Source organism: Propithecus coquereli, unplaced genomic scaffold (assembly GCF_000956105.1).
Source record: "Propithecus coquereli isolate 6110/MARCELLA unplaced genomic scaffold, Pcoq_1.0 Scaffold186, whole genome shotgun sequence".
Taxonomy (NCBI): Eukaryota; Metazoa; Chordata; class Mammalia; order Primates; family Indriidae; genus Propithecus; species Propithecus coquereli.
Window position 1 is genome coordinate 2044171 of NW_012143412.1, and position 24705 is coordinate 2068875.

The following is a 24705-nucleotide window of genomic DNA, read 5'->3' on the forward strand; positions in this document are numbered from 1 at the left end:
TAAATGACTTCTTTACTGTGGTTTCCACCAATCTTTGGTGGATTTAGTTTGGAAAACCTTTTTCCGTTTAGCACTTATTTATTACACAAATATTTATTCTGCACCTACTATGTGCTACTCTTTGTTCTGTGCACAGGGGATAGAGTAGAGAATAGAATAGGCCAGGTTCCTGTCATCCTGAAACATATATTCTGGTGGATGTCTTCCAGAACAGTCGTAGAAATAGTGTTGTAGAAAATATCTTCTCCCATTCAGCCTATCACTATTGGGCTTCCCAGAGTTCACCTTTTCCTATTTCAAAGGAAAATAAAACCCATGGAGGTTAGTTCATACCCATATGTGATTTAGGTGCGAATTCGCCAGAGTACAAAAGAGAACATGAGTTTAGAGTTAGCTAAATCTTGGCTCTGACAGTTATTAGAGATAGACCATTGGGCAAAGAAATTAACCAGTGTTCCTCAGTGCCCTTATAATAATATTTACCTGCAAAAATATACAGGAGTTATGATTTACTACAATTAAAACACCTAGAGCAATGGTTAAGAGTAGAAACAGAATAATGATAATGATAATACAGATTCCATTTCATTATTATTTGCTTTTCCATTGATCAGAAGAAAATGAGCTATCTTAAGGTTAGAGACTCACAAAGGAAAAGCTATTATATCCATTCTGGATTATTTGAAAAAAATAAGACAAATATATACAACATACTACTTGTTATATTTTATTTAAACTATGAAAAATATGTCATGGAACATGTGTCTGTCCCATTAAGAAAATCTCACACGTTTCCCTGGCTCAACTCCTACAATAAGATTATCCTTTGTGCAAGTGTCTAGTGTCAAAATGGCATTTATAAAACCATCCACTGTTGAGAGGGCAAAGATTGGTTAGTTTTAACAAAGGTATGATATGCATAAAGAGAAGTCTTCATTTTAATGACCTATAAATTGCATAACTGGTAGTTTGAAATATAGAGCTCACTCAGGGTAATCCCATTTTCAATTAATTCTATACCTTAATTCATTTATATGCATGAAAATTACAGAATGCCTATCCACTTGAAACATTTTTACTGTCATTTTAAAAGCTGAAAGCCTGAAACAAACTTTTAACCTTCATTAAATATTATTAGATAGAAAAATGAAAAAAAGGTAAAATATTCACCAGTCTAATTAAAAGGAAAATTTCACTTAACGTATTTACCAAATATCCTCAGGGGTCTTTCTTAACCAAGTCTCCTGATTTGCCCTATTTATTCTAAACTTCTCAACATTTTCCATATTCACCCAGCCCTACCCTTCCCCACCTAATCACTTTCCCATTTTTTTATCTGCATTCATTAAGCTGTTGCTTCTCTCTTCCCTAGAAGAGAACAAGGACAGTACACATGTGTGTGTGTGCATGTGTGTTTTATGTGTTATGTGTGCATGCATGTGTGCACTGTCTCTTGTCAATGGATTTCATACCAGAGCAGTAATTCTCAATTTTGGCCACATCTCAAAATTCTTTAAGGAGCAGTTAAAATTTTAAAACTACTGATACCAATTTAGTTGGTCTGAGTTATGCCTGAGCACTGGGATTTTTTTAAGTTCCCACCGAATATTCTAATGTGAAGCCCAACTTGAGCACTCCTGTGCTAGAACGTGGAAACTTCCTTAATTTCTTTTCCTTTCCATTCTATATTTATGCCAAATATTTTGGTTCTATAGCTCAGTTAAAAATAAATTATTCTGAAGACTGTATCTCTGAGTTCTTCCATTTTTGGAAATGTTTCACTTAGTAAATATGGCTACTGATCTTGACTAGATCCATGTGGTTGTCTCAGGACAAGTGACATTTGTAAAGTTGGCACAAGCACCCAAGTGCAGGCCCACTCATGCCTTCCAAAAACACACCACAACAAGCAGAGATTTCCATGATCTGGAAAGGGCAGCCTGAATCCCAGATCCATCATCTGCAGGTCCAGCCTATACTTGACCATCCTGAAGTCGGACATAACCATTTCCATGGACAACACCATCAGAGCCCAAAATGCAGAGCCTGTGAAAAGATTCCTTTCCATTCCTTTTGCACTGGCAGCAAACCAGCCAATCCTCAGCCTCTGAGGATTTTTTTTTTCCTATTTTCAATTATCATGAGAATTTACTACATGGTTATTTTTCTGAGTTTCTCCTTATAATTTCTCTGGCAATATTAATTTTCATGTCCATTTTAGAGCTCAAATATTAACACATGCCAAATGGGTATTTTAATTTAGAGTTCGCCGAGGCCCATTGTAATAGTTGGCTATGGTTGCCATAACAAAGTACCACAGTGTTGGCGGCTTAAATAAGAGAATTGATTTTCTCACAGTTCAGGAAGCTAGAAGTGTGAAATCCAGGTGTCAACAGGGCTGATTTCTTCTGAGGCCTCTCTTTTTGGCTTGTAGATGGCCATCTTGTCCCTGTCTCTACAATGTCTTCCCTCTATGTGTGCCTGTGTCCTAATCTCCTCTTCTGATAAGGACACCAGTCATGCTAGATTAGGGCCCTCCGGTATCACTGCATTTTACCTTAATTACCTCTTTATAGATCCTGTCTCTGAATACAGCAACATTCTGAGGTACTAGGGGTTAGGACTTCAACTTATGAATTTGGAGGGGACGCAATTCAGCCCATAACACCCATGAAATAAAAGAATTTAATTCCTCCTTGACTTCCCTCAGCTTGGATTCTGTTGAAATTGAAATCCTCTGCATATTTTGCTAAATTATTTATTTGTGTTAGGAGACTGTCCCAATTCCCCCATCTATGCAGAGGATTTCGATTTGAACTCATACCTGCCTGCTTAAAAGTACTTTTGTGACACTCAATATATGGAACTTTTCAATTGCTTTCTTAAGGTAATTCACCTTAGATTTCCTTTTCGAAAATGTGGGTTTCTACATGTGAAGATCTTGCCTGATTCTATCAATCCATTAAAATTGTGGTATAACAGCAGGGACCTACCTTGAGGTTTCGGCTTGGTCACTTTGCCACAGGGCTTGGAAATGGTGACAGTCTTCTGGCAGTCAGCATTGTGCAGGGCCCGCTTCAGACTTCCGGTTCTGGTCTTCAGTGCCGTATTCAGGTCACATTCTCCCCAGGCCTGGAACTGGTATTTGCACTCCGCTAAAGAGACGGTAGGACCAAACAGAAATTTTTTAAAGATCCTTTTGTACTGCCATGGTAATAAAGGCACACTTTTGTTTTTAAGTTTTTGTATTGAGATGTTAATTGTAGATTCACGTGTAGTTATAAGAAATAATACAAAGAGTGCATGTCTGTGTGTATTTAATTCTGTGCAATTTTATCACATGTGCAGATACATATGACCACCATCACTATTAATACACAGAACAGTTCCAACACAAGGGTCATTGGATCATCTTTTATAGCATGGCCTAGCCACCTTCCTCCCTTTCTACCTCCTTAATCCCTGGCAATCCCTAATCGGTTCTCCAGCTCTATGATTTTGCCATCTTAAGCATGTTACATAAATGGAATTATACAATATGTAAACTTCTGAGATCAGCTTTTTTTACTTAGCATAATTTCCTGGAGATCCATCCAAGTTGTGTGTATCAATAGTCTGTTTCTTTTTACTGCAGAGTATAAGTCCATGGTATGGATATAGCACATTCATCAGTGGAAGAAAATCTGGGTTGTTTCCAGTTTGGGGCTATTACAAATAAAACTGCTATATATATTCATGTGCATATTTTTGTGCAAAACATAAGTTTTTATTTCTCTGGGATAAATGCCCAACAAACTGCTGGGTTCCATGGTAAACACATGTTTAATTTAGTAAAAAAAAAAACAAAAAAAAAACTGCCATACTTTTTTCCAGGGTGGCTGTACCATTTTACATTTCCACTAGCAATGTATGAGTGATCTAGTTTCTCTGCATCCTTGCTATCATTTAGTATCATTACTAGTTTTTATTCTAGCTACTTTGATAGGTATGTAGTGATATCTCATTATGATTTTAATTTCCATTTACCTAATGGGGTAAAGATATTAAATGTCTTGGCAGGTGTTTATTTGCCACCTATGTATTCACTTGGTAAAATGTTTGATAATGTCTTTCCCCACTTCCATATTGAATTGTTAGTTTTCTCACTATAGAATTTTGAGAGTTCTTTAATAGTCTAGATGTGAATCCTTTTAGATAGATCTTTTAAGCTTTTTGTAAGTATATCTTTAAGGTGCCCCTATACAATTTAAAACAAAATGTATCTGAACTCCATCATGCCTTCACAGAACTTATCTCCATTAAAAAATCGAGATATAACCCAAAGGTTATAGAGAAAGAAAAATGATATATGTGTGTATATTTACCGTTCTTCACTTGCCTATAGACCATATTGCTGTAGAACGCAGATAGGGCATCATGTCTCACCATGGCTAAGAAAGACCAGAAAGTCTGGCATATGGAAGAAAGAGGTTATTTGGGGCTCCAATAGTGGGCTTAAAATTGAAAGTGTTAAGAAAGCCTGTCTCAAATAGATCAATCAGGCCAGCATGAGGCTAACAGTAGTAACTGAGAGAAAAATCTATAAAAAGTGGCTGTGAGCAGCAGTGCTGGATTCAATAAGTAAATCTGTGAACCTGTGCAGAGGGTGGGAGGGAAAAAACGGCAAAGACAGGGACGTGGAGAAGGAGGAGGATGAATAAGAAAAGCGGAGAGGAAAATAAAAGGAACTTAGAAGGAGAAGAAGGAAAGAAAGGAGAAAGAAAATAGATCAATGAACATTATTAGGAGGAATCAAGAGTATATTTTATGTCCTTACGGGTAAGACAGTGGTTCTCAACCAGAAATGGTTTTGACCCTCAGGGAACACTTGGCCATAAATATCTGGAGACATTTTTACTTTACACAACCGGTGGGAGTGAGGAGTGCCACTGGAAACCAGTGAATAGAAGCCAGAGATGCTGCTAAATATCCTACAATGAACAAGACAACCTCCACAACAAAGAATTCCCTGGCCCGAAATGTCACCAGTGCTGAGGCTGAGAAACCCTAGGGTTAGTCAAGACATCTGGCTACGTTGTGTCTGATAAAGTAAGCTTATTTAAAATAAAAAGTACTCAACTTCGAAAAGATATTTGGTCGAACATTCGAGAATTACTTCAGAGCAGGAGATTAAATCAGTAGAACAACAGAATGAGACTTACCTCCAAATTGCTTTTTCCAGTTGCAGGGGATCTTACACCTCTGGGTCTTCATGGTTTGTTTGCACTCAGCTCCAGTCCGGGTGCCCTCCCGTGTGCCCAGCCCACAATCTCCACTGGTTGGCACACACACACTCCACTGCCATTCTCCACAGTCAGACTTCTTCACCTTTTTTTCTGCAAGGAAGGAAGAAAACATAATCAGCACTCCCAGATATAATTAAGTTCATCCCTGAGCACTTTAATTGCAGGGTCTGTGCTTTTTACCTCTATCCTTACAGTCCAGTAAATAGTAGGAACATGACAGATGTTAGCTCAAATGTTTGAATCAATGAATAATCAAGAGAAGAGAGAAAGAAAACAGAGGAAGGAGCTAGAACTAACATTAACTTAGTTCTTACTATGCGCTAGAGACTGTGCTAAATGATTGACTGACATTTTTTAGATGCAAACATTTCTACAAAAGAAGAGATGGTCCAAAACAGGTAAGCCTAAAAAAAGAGAAAACGTTCTACAAGAGGTAACAGTTGTCAGATTAGCCATTTCAATGTAAGTTGATATTCCTTCTCTGTCTTGTAGATGGAATGGCATAATTGAAATATGGTGGATCACAGACTTAAACAGACTCCCAGTTCCACAGCATACTTAGGACTTTGGGAGTGGCACAGGGAAGGTGCTTCATCCTCTCCAGTCTTCAGTTTCCCCCTTTATACATCTGAGATGTAAAAACAAAAAACAAACAAACAAAAAAACCTTGCATTGATGAAGAGAGAGAACATAAATAAAGCATCCGATTTCTGGTCAATATTCTCTATATAGTAGCCACTAACTTGATCATTATGTTAATGATCATCATCATCTAAACTCCAGGACTTACACTGGGAGAAAAATACGAGGGGATGTCTCTTAGGTTCCTCTAAATAATCAGGGGAAAAAAGGAGGAAGGAAGGAAGGAAGGAAGGGAGCAAAGAAGAAAGAGGTAGTTGGGCTAGATGGACATAAATCAATGAAGCATTTTGCCTTCTCGGTCCTACTGCTTACCTGGTTTCTCCTTCTTCCCTGCTTCAGCAGTGTCCACAGCTGCCAAAATGAAAATGAATGCCAAGAAGGCAGCTGCAAATTTTCGACGCTGCTGCTGGTACTGTTGAGACAGCATTCTAGGAATAAACAGAGAAAGAAAAGAAGGTAGCATTAACCTAAGTCTGGGAGCAAGACTCATTGAACTCCCTGATGAAAGGCTCCACTTTCCATTTCTGGAATGTTAGATTTCAGCAAGATTCATATCAATTGTCTTGGGAAGAATTTTATCTTTTTTCACCAACAGCCACTGAAACAAGTGCTCTTCTGTAATCAGACACATATTCACTGACAAAATGCAACAGTTCTACACATAAGATTTTGCAACCATTTGCCAAGTACGACTTGGGAATAATGGAAGTGAAAGAATTTTGAAGGCATGTATTTGAGTACACTCCAACAGGAATGATGCTGATAGCATCACTTGGTAATATCTACAATTACAGCCATCTTCAAAATTCCTGACGATTCCTAGAAACAATCCTGATGTTGCAGTCCACAAGGTTAATTTGAACAGACATGATGAATAGAGTATCTATACAAGTGTATGGTTATAGTTTACCTTTGGATGTACTCATAATGCCCAACATCTCTGATTTTTTAATCATTTTCTTTTTTTTTATTTCAGCATATTATGGGGGTACAGATGTTTAGGTTATGTATGTTGCCCTTGCCCCCCTATTTTTAATCATTTTCCATGATCATTACTATCATTTTATCATTATTCTATTATTTATCAATCTACAGCAGAGTGAAGCCCAGAGTAGAGCTGGCACACTCGTGATATATATCAAATGCATTTATACACTCACATGTGCTAAAGATTCTCTAATTCTAGTATACAGTGAAGCCTTTACACTCACTCATAATTTGAAATTTTCCACATTTGACATGAATCAAAATCCCAAGATAGCACCAGAAAGACTCTCCTAAAACTGGAAGCCACTCACAACAGCCTAGTGCCAATATGGTCATCATGTCCAAATCCCCCTTGCGGAAGTCTCAGTTCAAGCCCCAGGACAACCTACTTCCCTATGGCTATGCCACGTCATTGGCTACAGCAACTTGCCTGGCAGTTATTTATCTCCATCTGCTGTGTTAATGGTGTTTCATACTTAATATACAAATGACAATGATGACCTGTGCCCATTAGCTTTGAGGATATTTTTTCCAGAAGTAGTAATAGATTAGTTTATTTTTTTAAATTTTTTTTTCAAAATATAATATTAAAGGAGTACAAATGCTTTTGTTACATGGAAAGACTATATAGATTAGTTTAAATGTTTTTACAGTTTCTTTAGTGTAAACAATAAAACCTTTCATATCTGTGAGGGATTGAGACCATTCTGTTCTGTGATTTATTTTTATCATTCAGAAATACCTGTGCAACGTATCCTCATCACGAATTTGTCTCCTCTTCTGTGACATTGGACATGCTTTCCCTTATTAGTGTTTTTTTTTTTTTGACTTTGGATTCCTTTGTATGGACAAAACATATTTTACTTACCAATTAAAATTAATATTTCGGTCATTCTGTTTTTTCACTGAGTCACAAGCCCTGTTTATCTACTCACTATCTCTAACATTTTCTACAATCTAATATTGGATGTTTTGGTCTTTTTCCTAATGCTAAATTCTTATAATGATATACTCCATGGACAGTCACATAGAAAAGTTCCTAATGATTCTGAGGCTTTTCCTGTGCTTGTCATTGGCATGAACGACATGAGACGCCAGTCTAGACTTACTGGTTTACAAGCCTTCTCAGAGTTCTGGGAGTTGAGTATTCTGGTGCATCTATACTACTATACATTTTCATAATATATTTAAATATCATTCAAAATTATTAAGTATAAAAGTCAACCAAAGTGGAAGTTCTCCAGCTTTTCCCAAAGGCTGGCTGAGAGACTTCTTCCACTGACTAGCCACTTTGGAGGCAGAAACTCTTCATTAGAGTTTTCGGAAAAAGCAAATTAATTTTTCAATTCAGAACTTTTAAATGCCAATGTATTTCTTTCCAAGTTAGAATTTGCCCCCTTGTCCAAAAATTACCCACAAATACCTTAAGTATTTAGACTGTTGTCAGCTATGTTACTGTGAGAGTTTGGAAATTCCCACAGCTCTTGAGAGAATTTTCTGACCAAGCAACGGAATGGTCCTCAACGGTCCTGTGACAACATCTTCTGCAGGAGGCGAGGTCAGAGGCGTCTCAGAGCCCACTGAAGAGACATGGTTACTTGACAGAAATAGAAAAAACCCTTCCTTCCATAAATAACACAATAACACGTGCGCACACACACACACACACACACCAGAGTTATTAATAGAAAGGGGCTATCACTGGTGAGTTTTAACCTCAGCATTTCTAGCTTCACATCACTAAGCTCTTACTTTTCATCATTATTTTCAAAAAGATTTCTCTTAATCGAGTTACATTCACTTATTTTGAGGAAAAAAACCCACACAAGCCAAAATTCCTAATCATCTAAATATTTGAGTCATAGAGTTGTCTACTACACAAGTTATTATAACTGGAATATGAGCTGAGTGGAAAGAGGGAAGGTAAGAATTGTGCGGAAGTTGGAGAGAGAGTAGAACTGAAATGCACTCTCTCCACTTCCAATATTTATTTACAACAATTCATGATCATAAGAAGTAGGAAAATGATTGATTTCAGCTCTTAAATATTCTAAGGAAGAAGTGCACACGAGTGCAGGTGTAGAGTGAGTCTCCTGTGTAAAATATGTGATCAGCAACAGCTCTGAGTGGGGGAATATCTTTCTTCTCAATCTCTGCTCCCCTCACTCCTATTTTTGCCTGTCATTCTACTTAAGCCTATATTTTGATAGCTTAGGTTTTCTGGGTAGAGAAAATGAATAAAGATTATTTAAAAGAAGAGAAAAAGGGGAGTTAGAAATGCAGTTTTTAAAATTATCCAAAAATGTAAGTGTGCCCACACAATACCAATTAGACTGCATGTGCCTTGCTGCTGTAGTAAATACTTGAGTAATTAGGGTGTGTGTAGATGACAGTGCCCTTGCTTGTGATATTCACATAACTGATAGTTTATTTGCCTAATGTCTGCGGTTTAACCCTGCCTGTTCCCCAACAAACAGGGTGCCAAATAAGTGCAGACGCAAAAACATGGACCTTAAGGAAGTGGTCGGGATCATGACATATTTTACACACCAAGGAAAATAAAACAATGTGGGAGAAGAAGGCTTACTAAATGGGCTCAGTTCCTTTGAATAATTTACTTATTTCTCATCCCCTTTTTCTATTGTCACCATTCTTCTACCTGCCCTTATGATTTGATTTTATAAGATTTAATGATTAAGTTGAAGACACCCATAGATGGGTGCTGGTGTCTGGATATTGCTGAATTATCTCAATGAGGTCTCAAGGTCAATGACTAAAAGACATTAAAATGTAGAAAAGTCTATTAATATTCTAATTTTCTTTTCCTTATAAATATAGTAATATTTTCGCTGAGATGCCAAAAGGTTTTGTTTTTTTTTTTTTAAGTGCTTTTCCTAACATACGACTTGCTGTTGTTCATTATGGGTCAATATTCTCATTATGGGTCAATATTCTCAGATAATTATGGGCCCTTTTCTTCGCCTATTTTCAATATTTGTTATTTTATCTCAATCCTTTTTATATTTTCTTTTAAAGAAATTGCTTTTCTTACCTTTTCTTTATCTTAAGGTGTTATCTGTGTTTATGCTTGTGTTCCTTTTAGTTTAGTCTTCATTTCTAAAATATTTTTCTTTAATTTCTAATTCTTACCTGAGTTCTGTCACCTCATTCCTGAGTTTTTTTTACCTTTTATATCATTTCTCTAACATTTTCTAGCTCATTTTGAAACAATATGTTATAAGGAATTTTGTTCTGTTTATGTTCAATAATTCTTTCATTGCCTATAGGGATATTAGTCTACTTTTTATTCTCTTTATTCTAGCCTTTTCAGTTACTTTGTATGAGATTTGACTTAATACATTTCTCTTGCTCATATTTATGTTCAGATAGCTTTTCTAATTTCACAAAATCCATTCTTCTATTTTTTCCATATAATGGTTAAAATATTACAGCTATCTTTCCAAGATTTCCAGCTTCAGTTTTCCCCTCCTTACTTTTATCTGGACTTTCCTTCCCTTTCTTTTGCCTCTATAGTTGCCCCCATGGTCAATTCCGATTTTATTCCCAGCAGTTTATCCTCACTGTAGCTTCCTGTCCCGGGAGGGAGTCCCCATGGCTCAGCTTTTATTCTGAAATTGGCCCACCAGGACTTGTGGCCCCCATGGTGCTGTTGGGGGTTCTCCCACTGTCAGGTTTGTAGGTTATTTTGTTGCTTCCTTGTGCCTTGTTTTGTTCAAACACCAACAGCACACAGGTCTGGTGGTTATTAGTGGTTTGCTCTCATTCACTTTATTTTCAGGTTTGTGGGAAAGAATCTGTCCTGGTTTTGCTTTAAATCTTGCCCTTGGGTTTCGGTTTCGCTGTCAATCAAGCTATTCCATTTGTTTTTATGTGAGGATTCAGGAATGTCCTAAAACCATCTTGACACCTCTTTCCTCCCAAAATTAACACGTGATTTCATTATACATTTTGGGAGCATCTACCCTATGCTAGCCATTGAGCTATGTTCTCAAGATACAACAGTGACAAGTGATAAGACAGAGGTTTGGCTTGTTCTCATGTAGCCTGCACTGTAACAAGTTTAAGTGACAAGTAAAGTCAATTATAATTCATTATCCTGTGATAAGTACAGAATGTCATGAAGTGTAAGGAAGGGTAACTATTTTGCATTTCCCTTTCTTGGTTGTAAATAAATTTAGGACAGGGATTCAGTTAAGGCCAATGATTTAATTTCCCTGAAGTTCCTTATAAAGCAAACAAATCCACCTATAGCTAGAAATTCTATTATGGAGCATCAACTATTATTGTTCCCCTGATTATTTCAGTCACAGAATCAAATGTCTATGTTTTTATATTTATCAGAAATAATTTTAATTTACTTTAAGGATGACCAGTCCTGACTTCATCAGTGAGGATCAGTACAGCCCATCAGAACAATGTTCATTCAGTTAACAAATGTGCTTATGGTACTTACCATACTCAAGGACCTGTTTTAAGCACATCACAAATATTGACTTATGTTAATATTAACTGAAATTTGAATCATTACCAACTGTGTATCAGTTTACTAAATTGTTCAAAAACCGTATATTTGTAAGAGTTGAATCCTTTGTGGCATAAATTGTACAAGGCAATGGAGATAAGAAGCTTAAACCAGATAGACAAGATTCCTGACCCTATGATGCTTACAGTTAGTGGGCAAGCTAGAAAATAGCAAGTAAACAAATAGACAAGTAAACAGATTCATAAACAAGGTAATTTATGATTGTGGTAAATTGGTGAGAAAAATTAAAAATGATGTGATAAAGAGTAATTAAAGGAGGACCATTTAGGTAGGTGCGTCTCAGATGGCCTCGCGCATATAACTGAGAAAGAGCCAGCGAAGTGTAGTATCTCTTACTGATAAATATTTTGCATCACAGGCTCGCAGCTATTATTTTTCCTTCCTCATTGTTCTTTTATGAGACTGAATGGTCATGCTTTTGCCTCCAAGCTTTTGTAATTCTGGAATTCAGTAATTTGCCATGCACTTCTCCTTCTCCTGATTGACCTTGTTCTCCCCACTCTACTGCAAACTCTGGATCCACTTAATTTTCCTACTTTGACCAACATCAAACTATTTCTCATTTGTATTGGCTCACTAATAGGCAACCTGGTCAAACTTGAAATCTTACCAGTTTATAATCTGTATTAATATGTCATTTCATAATTTTAAATTGAAACCCAACAAATAAATAATAGTATTTAAGAAATGTTTACCTTACCCAAGAAATACAATGGCTATATTTTATTTATTTAAACATGATATCACAGTGTCCTTTTCTCATGTTTTCTGACTTAGTAACATAGTCGAAAATCCATTTTGACTAAAAGCATGTAGCCTTTCACCTCTACCCCCTATTAATCTTTACAAGAATGTGTAGGTTTCTGGAAAATTGCCCTCTACTTTAAATTCAACTCTAAATATACAGAAGCATGCAGGAAAGAGAAAGGAAAAAATAAATCAACTGAAAAATGTATTCAGAGGAAATGTATTTGGTTTTTCCTTCATGACATGATGGTGATTGTAAAAGTATGTTTGTTCAATTATTTTGGGATGCCAAGTAAGTTCAAAAGGGACTTGGGTTGTTTGTATTATTCCTTTACTATCTTAATTTATTATAATCAAAAGGAAATGGAGATTGACTTTTAGAATTTTCTAGTTTCCTCCTAATTCTTCTTATATCTCTCTGCTGCCACTTGGTATGGAGGAACAAGTAAGAATTTTAGAGGAAGTCGGACCTGAGGTAGAATCCCAACTCTGGCTAGATAATGTGAAGCAATACATTTAATTTCTCTGAAACATATTTTTCTTAGGGTATAGTATCCCCCGCACAATGTTTTGGGATCAGAGATTATGTATGAAGAGTAAAGCCACACAGTGCCTGGCACACGGCTGCCCACACTGTCCTTTCTCAATACACTTTCCTAACTTACACTGCAGCCTCCTTGCTCCTTCATCTGTCATTGCACTAAGGCAACACATGAGCATCTCGGACAGAATTTCCCTGTAATACATTACAAAACACTGAATTTTCACTGGACAAAATGGCAATCCAATTCACCCCTCCAGCAAATTGTTGTACTGTCTCCTAACTCACCTTCCTACTCTCTTTCTTGTTTTCTTCTACTCCATACCTGTCTGAAGCCAAGGTGTCTGGACTGTCCAAAACTTTCCTTCTCAGAGGCACTGTTTTCACTGTGTCCTCTCCCTTCCTGTACCCAATCTATATATCTTTAGCTAGAAAAAAGCACTTATGATTCTTTAAACTTAGAAATGTCATTTTGATCAAATGGTCTTTTGCTCACAGTGTCCCATGTGTTGGAAGTTCTTTCCCAAACCCCTCTACCTGGCAAACCTTTATCACCTTCCAAGGTTTAGTTCAAGGATTTCCCCCCCAGTGAAGCCTCTGTCAAGGTAATAGTATCTTCTGTATCTTTGGAACACACCATGCCATGCCCATTCCATGGACTCTCCTCATTCGCAACCCTGAAAATGCAAGTGGCGTATTACTTAGTCCATAAAATGTAGCATATAAAATGGAAAAGAAAATGGCATGAGCTCCCTACACCATTATATCTAATAACCATCACTTCTTTAGACTCCTTCAATTTCTCTTCCTTCATTATCAGTATTAGCAGTTTACTCTCTTTTGCAGCTATTTCTTCCTCAAAAAAGAAATTCAAATTAAGTTAAAATAAACTAAAATCACACATTATAATTGTGATACACAAAGTAAGTAGAGAATAACAAAGCTATCCTGCAAGACAGATACTAAAAAGTCAACTAAAGTTCCTCCATAGCTAATTGGCTGGTTCCCACACACCAGTAAAGAAGGAAATTCTCATATTGGGAAAACTACCAGCAATACAAGCCATGGACCTTTGAGGTCCTATTAAAATAACTGATATTCAGACTAGACTCTTCTGATGAGATTCTGTCAAAAGCTTTTGTATAATAGTTTAATTTTCTGTGTTTGCATGTGTGATTGTGATTGTGTTTGTATATGTGTATATATACATAAAATAGTATGCATATACACAAGCACTTGTATATATAATAGTGTGCATGTGTATATACAAGCATTACATACATCTTCCTTCAGTACTCAATGCATCCTTTAAGACAGTAGTCCCCAACCTTTTTGGCACCAGGGACCGGTTTCATGGAAGACAATTTTTCAACAGACCGTGGGGTATGGGGGAGGTGGAACTCAGGTGGTGATGTGAGCAATCGGGAGAGGCTGTAAATACTGATGAAGCTTCACCTCCTGCTGTGTGGCCCAGTTCTAACAGGCCCTGGACTGGTACCAGTCCATGGCCCAGGGGTTGGGGACCATAGCTTAAAAGGACAGAACATTATCTTTTTTTGTTCATTTGTAAGGGTCAGAACAGTGCTTATATAGCCACTTATATATTTGTTAAATAAATGAATAACACTGAAAACTAGATGTGGGAAGTACACAGAAATGTAAAAAGACATCCCAGGGGATCTGCAGAGCACTGCACATTATCTTCAACAGTAACTATAAGATATTTTAATTCTTTTGCTTTTAAAGCTAAAGGATCTTGATTTTAGAGTAGCTCATTTTTAAATTTAAGTCAATTTTCTCCACCTTGCTTATGAAATACAGAGAATTGTTAAAAGTAGTTTTCTTCTAACGTTACAAGCCAAAAAGTCCGTTTGGCAAATATTTCATTTTTATTTTCTTTCCACTATATAAATTTACTTAATAACGCCGATTTGTCTCTTGTCACTCTTCTTTCTTTATTTTCATTAACGCTTCTGCAAGTGTCACATGGTTTGACCATTGCCTTAGATCCCTACAGTCTCACAGAAGCAGGCATTACGTTCTGATGGAATCTGTTGCTAAAGCAGCAACTCACTTTGGCCTTCCTGAGTGGCTTTGTTTAAACACCAAGCTGAGAAATGAAAGAGTCCCAGGTACATGGGTACACAACCTCAGGTGTACCCTGCTTGGAGCACAGAAATGAATTCAACAGTGTTCCATCTCTGATTTTCGCAAAGTGCGTATCAATTAGATTAATCAAGTAAGGCATTTATTTAATTTTGGATAACTCGGTGTCTCAAAAATAGGGAATTTTCAGGCTGAAAAATGTCAGTTGCATGGTGGCACCTGCTAGAGAAGTGTGATGTTCTAGGACATTTGCCTTAGGCCTTCATTGACCAATTTTTAGAGTACCTACTAAGGGCTGGGTCTGCACTGGAGAATGGGAATATGTGAAATGGATGTGATACAGCCTTCTCCCTAAAAGCTCTTGGTCTGATTTGGAGAAAAATAGATAAACAAGTATTATGATTCACTGTGGCAAATCTGAAAAATTATACACCCAGTGCTTTCTGAGTATGTAAGCCCAAGTGATCATTTTCCTGAGCAGGATTGAGCATAGTAGAGGGTTGGAAAATATCTTTTACCAGCTTTTTGAAAATAAAAAGTAGTTGAAGTCTTCTGAGTGAGAAAGGGAGGCAAGGAAGGAAACTTCAGGCAGAGGGGACCATGTAAGCAAATATATGGAAGTGATGTTTATATTATCCTGGATAGAGCTGGAGCCCATTCTACTAAGTGAAGTATCCCAAGAGTGGAAAAACAAGCACCACATGTACTCACCATCAAATTGGTATTAACTGATCAACACTATGTGAACATATAGCAGTAACATTCATCGGGTGTTGGGCGAGTGGCAGGGGGGAGAAGGGGATGGGTATATACACACCTAATGGGTGCGGTGTGCACCATCTGGGGAATGGGCACACTTGTAGTTCTGACTCAGGTGGGGCAAAGGCAATATATGTATCCTAAACATGTGTACCCCTATAATATGCTGAAATAAAAATAAGAAATTAAAAGGAGGAATAGAAAAGAAAAAATATTCAGTGACAAAATGTTGTTGGAGTACACAGTGTACAGTAACAAGAAACAGTGAATGGACCTCAAAAGAATGAGGAAATGAGCTAATCCTGGGAGCTGTAAGGGAGAGACACAGAGTCACTAAGTAGGGCAGTGAAGAGGCAACAAAAGACCATCAAGAGTGTAAAAGGCTACACACATGTTGTGTCGACATGGCTAAAACTGGACTTCCCCACCAAGGGGTCAGCCACCATAGTCAATAGTTCATCGAGATATCCTTTATTTTATTTTTTTTTGTATTTCTTTTTTTTTTTTCAGCATATTATGGGGGTACAGATGTTTAGGTTACGTATGTTGCCCTTGCCCCCCTTCTCCCCCAAGTCCCAATTTCAAGCGTGTCCATCTCTCGGATGGTGTGCATTGCACTTTTTGTGTATGCATATACCCGTCCCCTCCTCCCCCTCCCTTCTTCCCCCTCCCCCCTGCCCAACATTCAATAGGTGTTATTCTTATATGTACACTTATGTGTTGATCAGTTAATACCAATTTGATGGTGAGTACATGTGGCGCTTGTTTTTCCATTCTTGGGATACTTCACTTAGTAGAATGCGTTCCAGCTCTACCCAGGTGTATACAAGAGGTGCTATATCGCCATTGTTTCTTGAAGCTGAATAGTACTCCATGGTATACATACACCACATTTTATTAATCCACCCATGTATTGATGGACACTTGGGTTGTTTCCACATCTTTGCAATTGTGAATTGTGCTGCTATGAACATTCGGGTGCAGGTGTCTTTTTTATAGAGTATCATTTGTTCTTTTGGGTAGATGCCCAGTAATGGGATTGCTGGATCTAATGGTACTTCTAATTGTATCTCTTTAAGGTATCTCCATATTGCTTTCCACAGAGGTCGCACTAGTTTGCAGTCCCACCAGCAGTGTCTGAGTGTTCCTATCTCTCCGCATCCACGCCAACATTTATTGTTTTGGGACTTTTTGATAAAGGCCAGTCTCACTGGAGATAAGTGATATCTCATTGTGGTTTTGATTTCCCTGATGATTAGATATGTTGAGCATTTTTTCATATGTTTTTGGGACACTATTCTGTCTTCTTTTGAAAAGTTTCTGTTCATGTCCTTTGCCCACTTTTTGATAGGGTTGTTTGATTTTTTCTTATTGATTTTCCTGAGTTCTAAGTAGATTCTAGTTAAGTACTTCAGTTATTATTTGTTTGGCTTTGCTTTTATTTTTGTTTATCAGTTTTGTGGATGTTTTGGGTATCTCAGTTCACTTTTGGATGTTCATTTATTATAAAAATACTATAATTAGGAGTGAAGAGCAAGCTCTAAGACCCCAAAATTTCAGACACACAGACACATACACACACAAATTCCCCCTGATTTTCATTAGAAAATCAAAATTGGCTTAAAGCAGTGATGTTTAGAGCACTGACATTTCCACATGGGGCATCAAGGGCTGCTACAGGGCACTGGGAGGGTCCTGAGCAGGGGCATCGACATCCCCTCCAGGGTTCTCCTGTCCCTACCTCAGCTGCCACCAGACCAGCTCCTCTTTAATTATGACACTTATTGACATCCTTGTTATATCTTAATTATGAAGAAAGAAAAACAAGTTTAACAGCCACTGGCCCAGCTAATATCAGAGTCTATCCAGTTGGGGATATGCAATAACACAGAATGATATCTCTTAAAAAGGCAGAATAGGGAAAATGCCCCAGGAATGGTGACATAAATATGAAATATATTTTGAGTATGCAAAATGCCTTACTCATGATAAGTACTCAATAAATATTTGTGGAATTATATTTAAAAACATGAATTTCATAAGTGTATATTTTAAGGATTCTATACAATAGAGTCTGAAATGATTTTATCCTCTTATCAAAGATCAAACACATAGCCTAACAAGTATGATTATAATTGTGAGGAATATAGGACAGAAAATTATAAGGTATTAGAAATAAATATTAACACTTTGGAAAGAGAAAAGGTTTTAAAGTCAGTCAAAATTTTTCCACATTGGCTTCACACTTATTATATCTCTGATCTGGGCAAAGTAGTCAATCTCTTTTACTGTCAGTATCCTCCTCCATGAAAACTTAGAGTTTTATTATGCAGGCTCATATTTGTTTGAAGATTACAATAAGATAACATATAAAATGCCAGGCATCTTGCCAGGAACATACTAGGTCCTCCATCAGCGGTAGCTCTTGTGGTTCCTAAAGGAAGAGAGTGGAGGTGAAAGAGTGTATATCTTTCTGAAAACAATGCCAGAGGCAGTTTCATAAAGAAGGTGGTGCCAATGCAATCTTTTAAGATGGTTCAGATTTGGATAATTAAGTCTGGAGTGGCAAGTATTTCCGATGAAAGAAATAGAATAAGCCAAAATTTCAGGTGCGAAATCAAGAGACCAATTTGAATTACATAGTTCAATTTAGTAGTAAAAGGAGAAACTGTAGTATAGATAAGCTGAAGCCATAGCAGGCAAAGCTTTGAAACTGAAATGAGTATCGGTGAATAATTAGCAACTACTTTCTATATGCAAGATAATATTGTAAGCTATAAGGAAGACTCAAATGGGAATTATATATGATATTGTGAACTCCACAAGATTACAGACACATTAAGGAGACTGAGGCAATGACAGTATACACCGTATTTTTCTGTGAGATATAAAAACACTGTAACTAAAAGTGTTTATGATAAAAAAAGAGTCTCATATTGTTGGCAAACTCTCTTGTGGAAAATTAAAAGGAGACTTCTCAATTTTTGGCAGTAAAAACTAAAAGAAACCTTCTGTATTGGCAAACTGAACTAGTTTCTCAAAGCCAAATCTCTAGTATGAACAAGTCATAGATAAATGCCTGATCTTGACTAAAACACAAATCCATGCTCATTCAGCCTAGCTCAGTAAGAGACCACCTTTAAATATGTGTAGATCTCAGCTTCAAATAAAAAGGTATCTCTGTCAAGATTGTGTACACTTCTAAAACAAATCACATTTTTGAACACTTTTCAGCACAGCTTTATTAACTACTGAGTTCAGATGCCATTTCTAATAACTGGTGGCTTTATTTGTTTAGATGAAGTGACTCGATTAAAAATATAATTAACAAAGTAGCATGCAGATTTTCAGGTTCACTGGCATACCACTGAGCGAATGAAGAGTCCCACGTGTTATGTGGCTGGGGGTAGGTAAAGAATAGATAACGTATGGCTGGCCCTGGTTATGTGTGGGAGGGAGAGATGTCTCAGAGCAGCGTCAGGCACCAACGCAGAGAAGAAGCTCTCCGACATCTGCCACAGAGGTCAAACTCCTAATGAAAGTGCCCCATCTGGGAAGTGAGAATTTTGAAGAGGGACCTAAATTTATTGATTGGCCTATTACAAATGATTAAATTTGTACCAGGAAAGACATTGATTATTGCAGGACAATTCCCTGGATGGCCTTAAAGACTCAGCCCTTCTTCCTCTCTCTATTTGTAGTTCAAGAATAACTGTAGAATGTGCTGGGAATGCAACTTCCTGAGTTAAAAAGGAACTGATCAGAATAGCCCTGGCTCTGTTTCCATCTCTCCTAGAACAGGATGTCCTACAACACCTTCGCCCAGAGGTTCCAGTTGCCCGTGGGTATAAAACCAGGCTGGGGTGGTCTTTTGGGGTCCCTCTGCTACCGTGCAACATGGGCACATGTAGATGAGATGCCATCTGCTTTGGTCAACTTTCATGAGCTTTGGGGGACTGGCTTGCCATGAATTCCAGGGTTCTGTTGTCCCTTGATGCTTTTCTGGGAGTAGTATAGTTGCTTTGCTTAACCTGTGTGAGTGTTCTGTCTCACCAGACTCATGCAAATTCATTCACACTGGTGCATGGTATTGGTGAACTGTTTAGTGTCCTCTGGTGGGATATATACTGGTACACAGTGAACTTGATTCACAATTATTGCTTCTGACAGTGAAAAAAAAATCACAGAAAACCTTTACCCAGTAAAATTTGATTATGTCCAAAAGTCTGAAAATCTGTACTAGTTTTCTCTATTTCATACTTAGAATTAACAAAGAGCCTGCAAGGAATAGGATTCTATTTACAATTCAATGCAATCCTCAAAAAACTACCAGAACTAATAAGTGAGTTTAGTAATGTTGCAGGATATAAAATCAATATATAAATATCAATTTTATATAAGTATATATTTGCAAAATATGTATTTGTCAAATGATTTTTATCTAAAATACATAAAGAACATTTACAATTCAATAGTAATAAGAAAACCCAATAAAAATATGAACAAAAGAATCACATTATTAAAGAAGATACACAGATTGAAAATAATGATATGAAGAGATGGCCCAACAATATTACAAAAACCTCAGTGTGATACGACTACATAGCCCACTCAATTGACTAAAATTTAAAGACTGACCATAATTAGTGTTGGCAAAATTAGGGAACAACTTTAACTCTCATACTCTGGTGGTGGAACTATGAAATGATTATACCATTTTGGAAAACATTTTGGCAGTTCTGTAAGAATTTAAAAATACAAGTATCATACAACCCAGCCATTCTACTAAGTCAGTATTTTCCCCCCCAAAAATGAAAATTTATGTGTCGACTAAGACTTGTACAAAAATGTCCATAGCAGCTTGCTTTATTTGTAATATCCCAAACTGGAAATAACCCAAAAGTTCATCAACAGGTAAGTTAATAAATAAATTGTGGTATATTCATATAACGCTATCCTAAGCAAAAAAAATAAATAAATAAGAATTACTGACACATGCAACATGTATGAATTTTAAAATAATTATCCTGAGTGAAAGAAGTTCTTAAAAAATAACATCTACTATATCAGCAGTCCCCAACCTTTTTGGCACCAGGGACCACTTTTATGGAAGATAAGGTTTCCATGGAGCAGTGGGTGGGGGGATGGTTTCTGGTTGATTCAAGTGCATTACATTTATTGTGCTATATTTTTATTATTATTACATTATAATATATAATGAAATAATTATACAACTCAACACAATGCAGAATCAGTGGGAGCCCTGAAATTGTTTTTCTGTAATTAGACTATCCCATCTGGGGGTGATGGGAGACAGCAACTGATCTAAAAGGAGGCAGAGCTCAGGCGGTGTTGCAAGTGATGGGGAGCAGCTGTAAATACAGATGAAGCTTCATTCGCTCACCCACCGCTCACCTCCTGCTGTGTAGCCCAGTTCCTAACAGGCCAAGGACCAGTACCAGTCCACGGCCTGGGGGCTGGGGACCATAGTACTATATGATTCTATTTATATAAAATTCTAGAAAATGCGAAGTCATATATAGCTACAGAAAAACAGATCAGTGGTTATTTGGATATGAAATTTGGGGGGGATGAGGAGGAAAGGAGCATGAGAGAAAATTATAAAGGTGCATACAAAAACTTTTGCAGCTGATGAACATATTCATCATCTTGATTGTGAAGATAATGTCACAAGTATCTACACAAATCAAAAGTCATCAAATGCACAGATGAAAGATCTAAACTTTGTGCTTTGTCAAACCCAACAAAGCTTTAAAAGAGTAGACATCAATGAAATAAGACATAATTAGGAGATAGACTAGTTGAAGGATGGGGAACCTTTTCATGTTGGAAGGCTGAATTAATTAAGCTATAATCAAATAAGGCCACATTCAAGAAATGTCAACTAGATATACTAAAAAATGTACATTGTTTTGTAAAAATCTAACTACTATGTACTTAATAATTTCAAAAAATGAAAACCATTTCTTCATCTTAAAGTTAACTAACCTTTTAATGACTTTGTTGTGTCTGCTTTTTGTTGGAAAGCATTTGAACATTTGTTTGCAATATGGAGGTCCACAGTTTCAGTTGATCCTCTAGATGGGTATCAGTCATTTGTGACCTTAAGGGCGTCTTGATTTGAGTTAGGGAGGAGAATGTAGATTTGCAGCAATAAGTAGTTGAAAAGCAAGAAAGCATTTTTGAGCTATGTTGTCAAAGGCATGGGTATTTCTACTGCATTTTTCCATATTTCAATTGGATCTTTCTTAGCATCAAATGATGACTTTAAAATGTCATCTACTGAGAGCTGAATCAATTCCATCTGTAGTTCTTTAGGTGTCTTGGTGGTATCAACTAGGTGAGGCTGAAATGCTAATTTGAGTGTGATGTCATGATTCTCAAAGTCAGTGAACCTTTCATTGTATTCTCCAATTAACAGGTCTATAACAGCTGCATATTCTTCAAATGATTTCCATATATCATCCCGCTAATCAATGACCTTTGTTAACTGGGGAAAATGTTCATCTGAAATTTCCTTTTGAAGAAGTGTTTTGAAAAAACAGAGCTTTTTTTGAAATGCTTGGATTTTTGCCACATATCATATATAGACTTAGTTTTACCTTGCAAAGAAATAAATATTCAAGTCATTTTGGTTTGACATGATATCATATACAAATGCTGCATTCCTATAGAAATCTTCATTCAATAATACACATTGCTGATTCTTTTCTTCACAAAATTTAATTATGTGTTCTCACAGAGATAAAATTTTGGCTAACACCTTTCCTGCAATAGCCAACACACTTTAGAATGATATGGGAAATCCACACTGAAAACCTCATTGTTCAGCTTTAGCATGTTATGAACTGATGATGCCATGTCGCATTTGCATGAATATAGTTCACTAAACTTATAATTTGTTGCAAAGTGTCACTTAAAATAGTAGCTTTAGCACAGAGGTTTTGCTGATGGGAGATACAGTGAAAATAAATCAGAGCATCTGGACCTGTTAATACTTTCTTTTATTCTGTGCAATAAACCTTTCATGTTTTTCTGTCATGGAAGGTGCACCATCTGTACATACACCCACTAAACTTACCAAATTCAATCCAACTTCACATTTATCTTGAAAGTTCTTGAAGAAATTTATTCCCCATGTTCAGTTTGCAAGAGTGCCCAAAGCGAGTAACTCTTCATAGCAAAGAAAATCCACTGTTATGACCCGAATGAAGTATAAAACCTATACCAAGTCAGTAGTATTAGTTGATTCATCCAAAGTGACTGAATAATATTAATATATATTTTCCTTTTGAAGTATCGCATGAAGTTTTTCTGTTAAGTTGAAGGCTAATTCATGCTGCTAATCAGTCATGGCTCTCCTTGAAAGAGGCAGTTGTTTGTACTTACGTGTCATCAGGGTCTACAACTTTGACAATGCATTCTTTCACAATTTCTACATCACTAAATGGCTTCCCCTTTTGCTCCTTTATAAGTTGATTCAGTGCCATTATTTCCAGGTCTTATTGCTGCTTGAAAGAATTGTCTTTGCTTTTGCTTTTGCTTTTCATCTTTTGATTTCTGTAATATAATCATTCACACCTCTCCCTCTAATCAATATTTGTGGTCCTCATGAGTGTTATAACGCTGATGAGCACTGAATTTCTTTGATATTGACATTGCAATATCACAAAGCAAGCAAATCATCTTATCTTTAGCAGAAACAAGATAATATTGCAATTCCCAATACTCATTAAAAAAATCTATTTTCTTCATTGTTCTCTTGGTCTTATTTGATATGATGAGTTGTTAAGGAAACAATTAAAAAGTACTAGAGAGAAACAATTATTAACTTAAGGTAGCATTGATATAAAGACTGTTTTTGGCCAAGGGATATCCTGTGTGGCCCAGCCAAGTTATTATGTTAGAAGAGTCTCATAAATATTTCATGTGAAATAATAAAAGGCTTTAGGAGCTGATATAGTGTAAGGGACAAGACTCTGTCCAAGAGTTAAAGGGCCAAGTGCCTGCTAAGGGGGCTGGTATCACTCGAAAGGATGCAGTAACGATGACATTTCTCAGAAATAGAACACCATGTGACTCTTCTGGATAATTTTGGTTAGAATGATGAAGCTTTTATTCATAAAAGAAATAAGAGACCATCTCATTGCTTTTGATTCTGATTCAAGGAGTTCTAAGAACTGGCTACTATGGATTTTTATAAAGCTCTAAAGATGATACATACATCTGTCATTGGAACCCCTTGCTATACAGAGTGCTGCTCTAAGGACCAGCAGCATCAGCATTACCTAGGTGCTTCTTAGAAACATGGACTGTCATTCAATCCAGCAATCCCACTACTGGGGATCTACTCAAAGGAAAAGAAATTAACTTATAAAAATGACACCTGTACCCACATGTGTATGCCAGCACAATTCACAATTGCAAAGATCTGAGAGCAAACTAAGTGCCAACCAACCAAAGACAGGACAAAGGAATATATGTGTGTGTATATATATATATATATATATATATATATATATATATATACCATATATATTCTATATACCATAGAATACTACTCACATATCAAAAAAAATGAAATAATGTCTCTTGCAACAATTTGGGTGGAACTGGAGGCCATGATTCTAGTGAAGTAACCTAGGAACAAAGAACCAAGTAGTGCATGTTCCACTTCTAAGTGGAAGCTAAGCAATGGGTATGCGGCCATACAGAGTGAATTAATGACACTGGAGACTCAGAAGGGAGTGGGGATGTGGGATGAAAAATTACCTATTGGGTACAATGTACACTATTTAGGTGACGAGTGTATTAAAAGCCTAGACTTTTCCACCACACAATTCAGCCATGTAACAAAAAACCACATGTGCCCCTTAAACTCTATTTAAATAAAGACAGAGAGACAGAAATGCAGATTCTCAAGCCATACCCTAGAACTTTTGAACTAATATTTACATTTTTACAAGATCAAGATCCCCAGGCAAACTCTTATGCACATGAAAGATTGAGAAACACTTCTAAACTGCAATATCTCTAGAAATAAAAAATTAAAT

The 24705-nt window shown here is 36.8% G+C and overlaps 1 protein-coding gene across 1 annotated transcript in view; it reads right to left on the reverse strand.

Annotated features, from left to right (window-relative positions):
* PTN (pleiotrophin) overlaps positions 1-24705 on the reverse strand; it is a 105803-nt gene that overhangs the window by 19857 nt on the left and 61241 nt on the right. The window contains exons 2-4 of the mRNA XM_012642785.1: positions 6240-6355; positions 5202-5375; positions 2994-3155 (exon numbers count right to left, since the gene is read on the reverse strand). Coding sequence (XP_012498239.1) covers positions 2994-3155; positions 5202-5375; positions 6240-6354 — 451 coding nt within the window. The 5' untranslated portion in view covers position 6355. The remainder of the gene's footprint in view (positions 1-2993; positions 3156-5201; positions 5376-6239; positions 6356-24705) is intronic.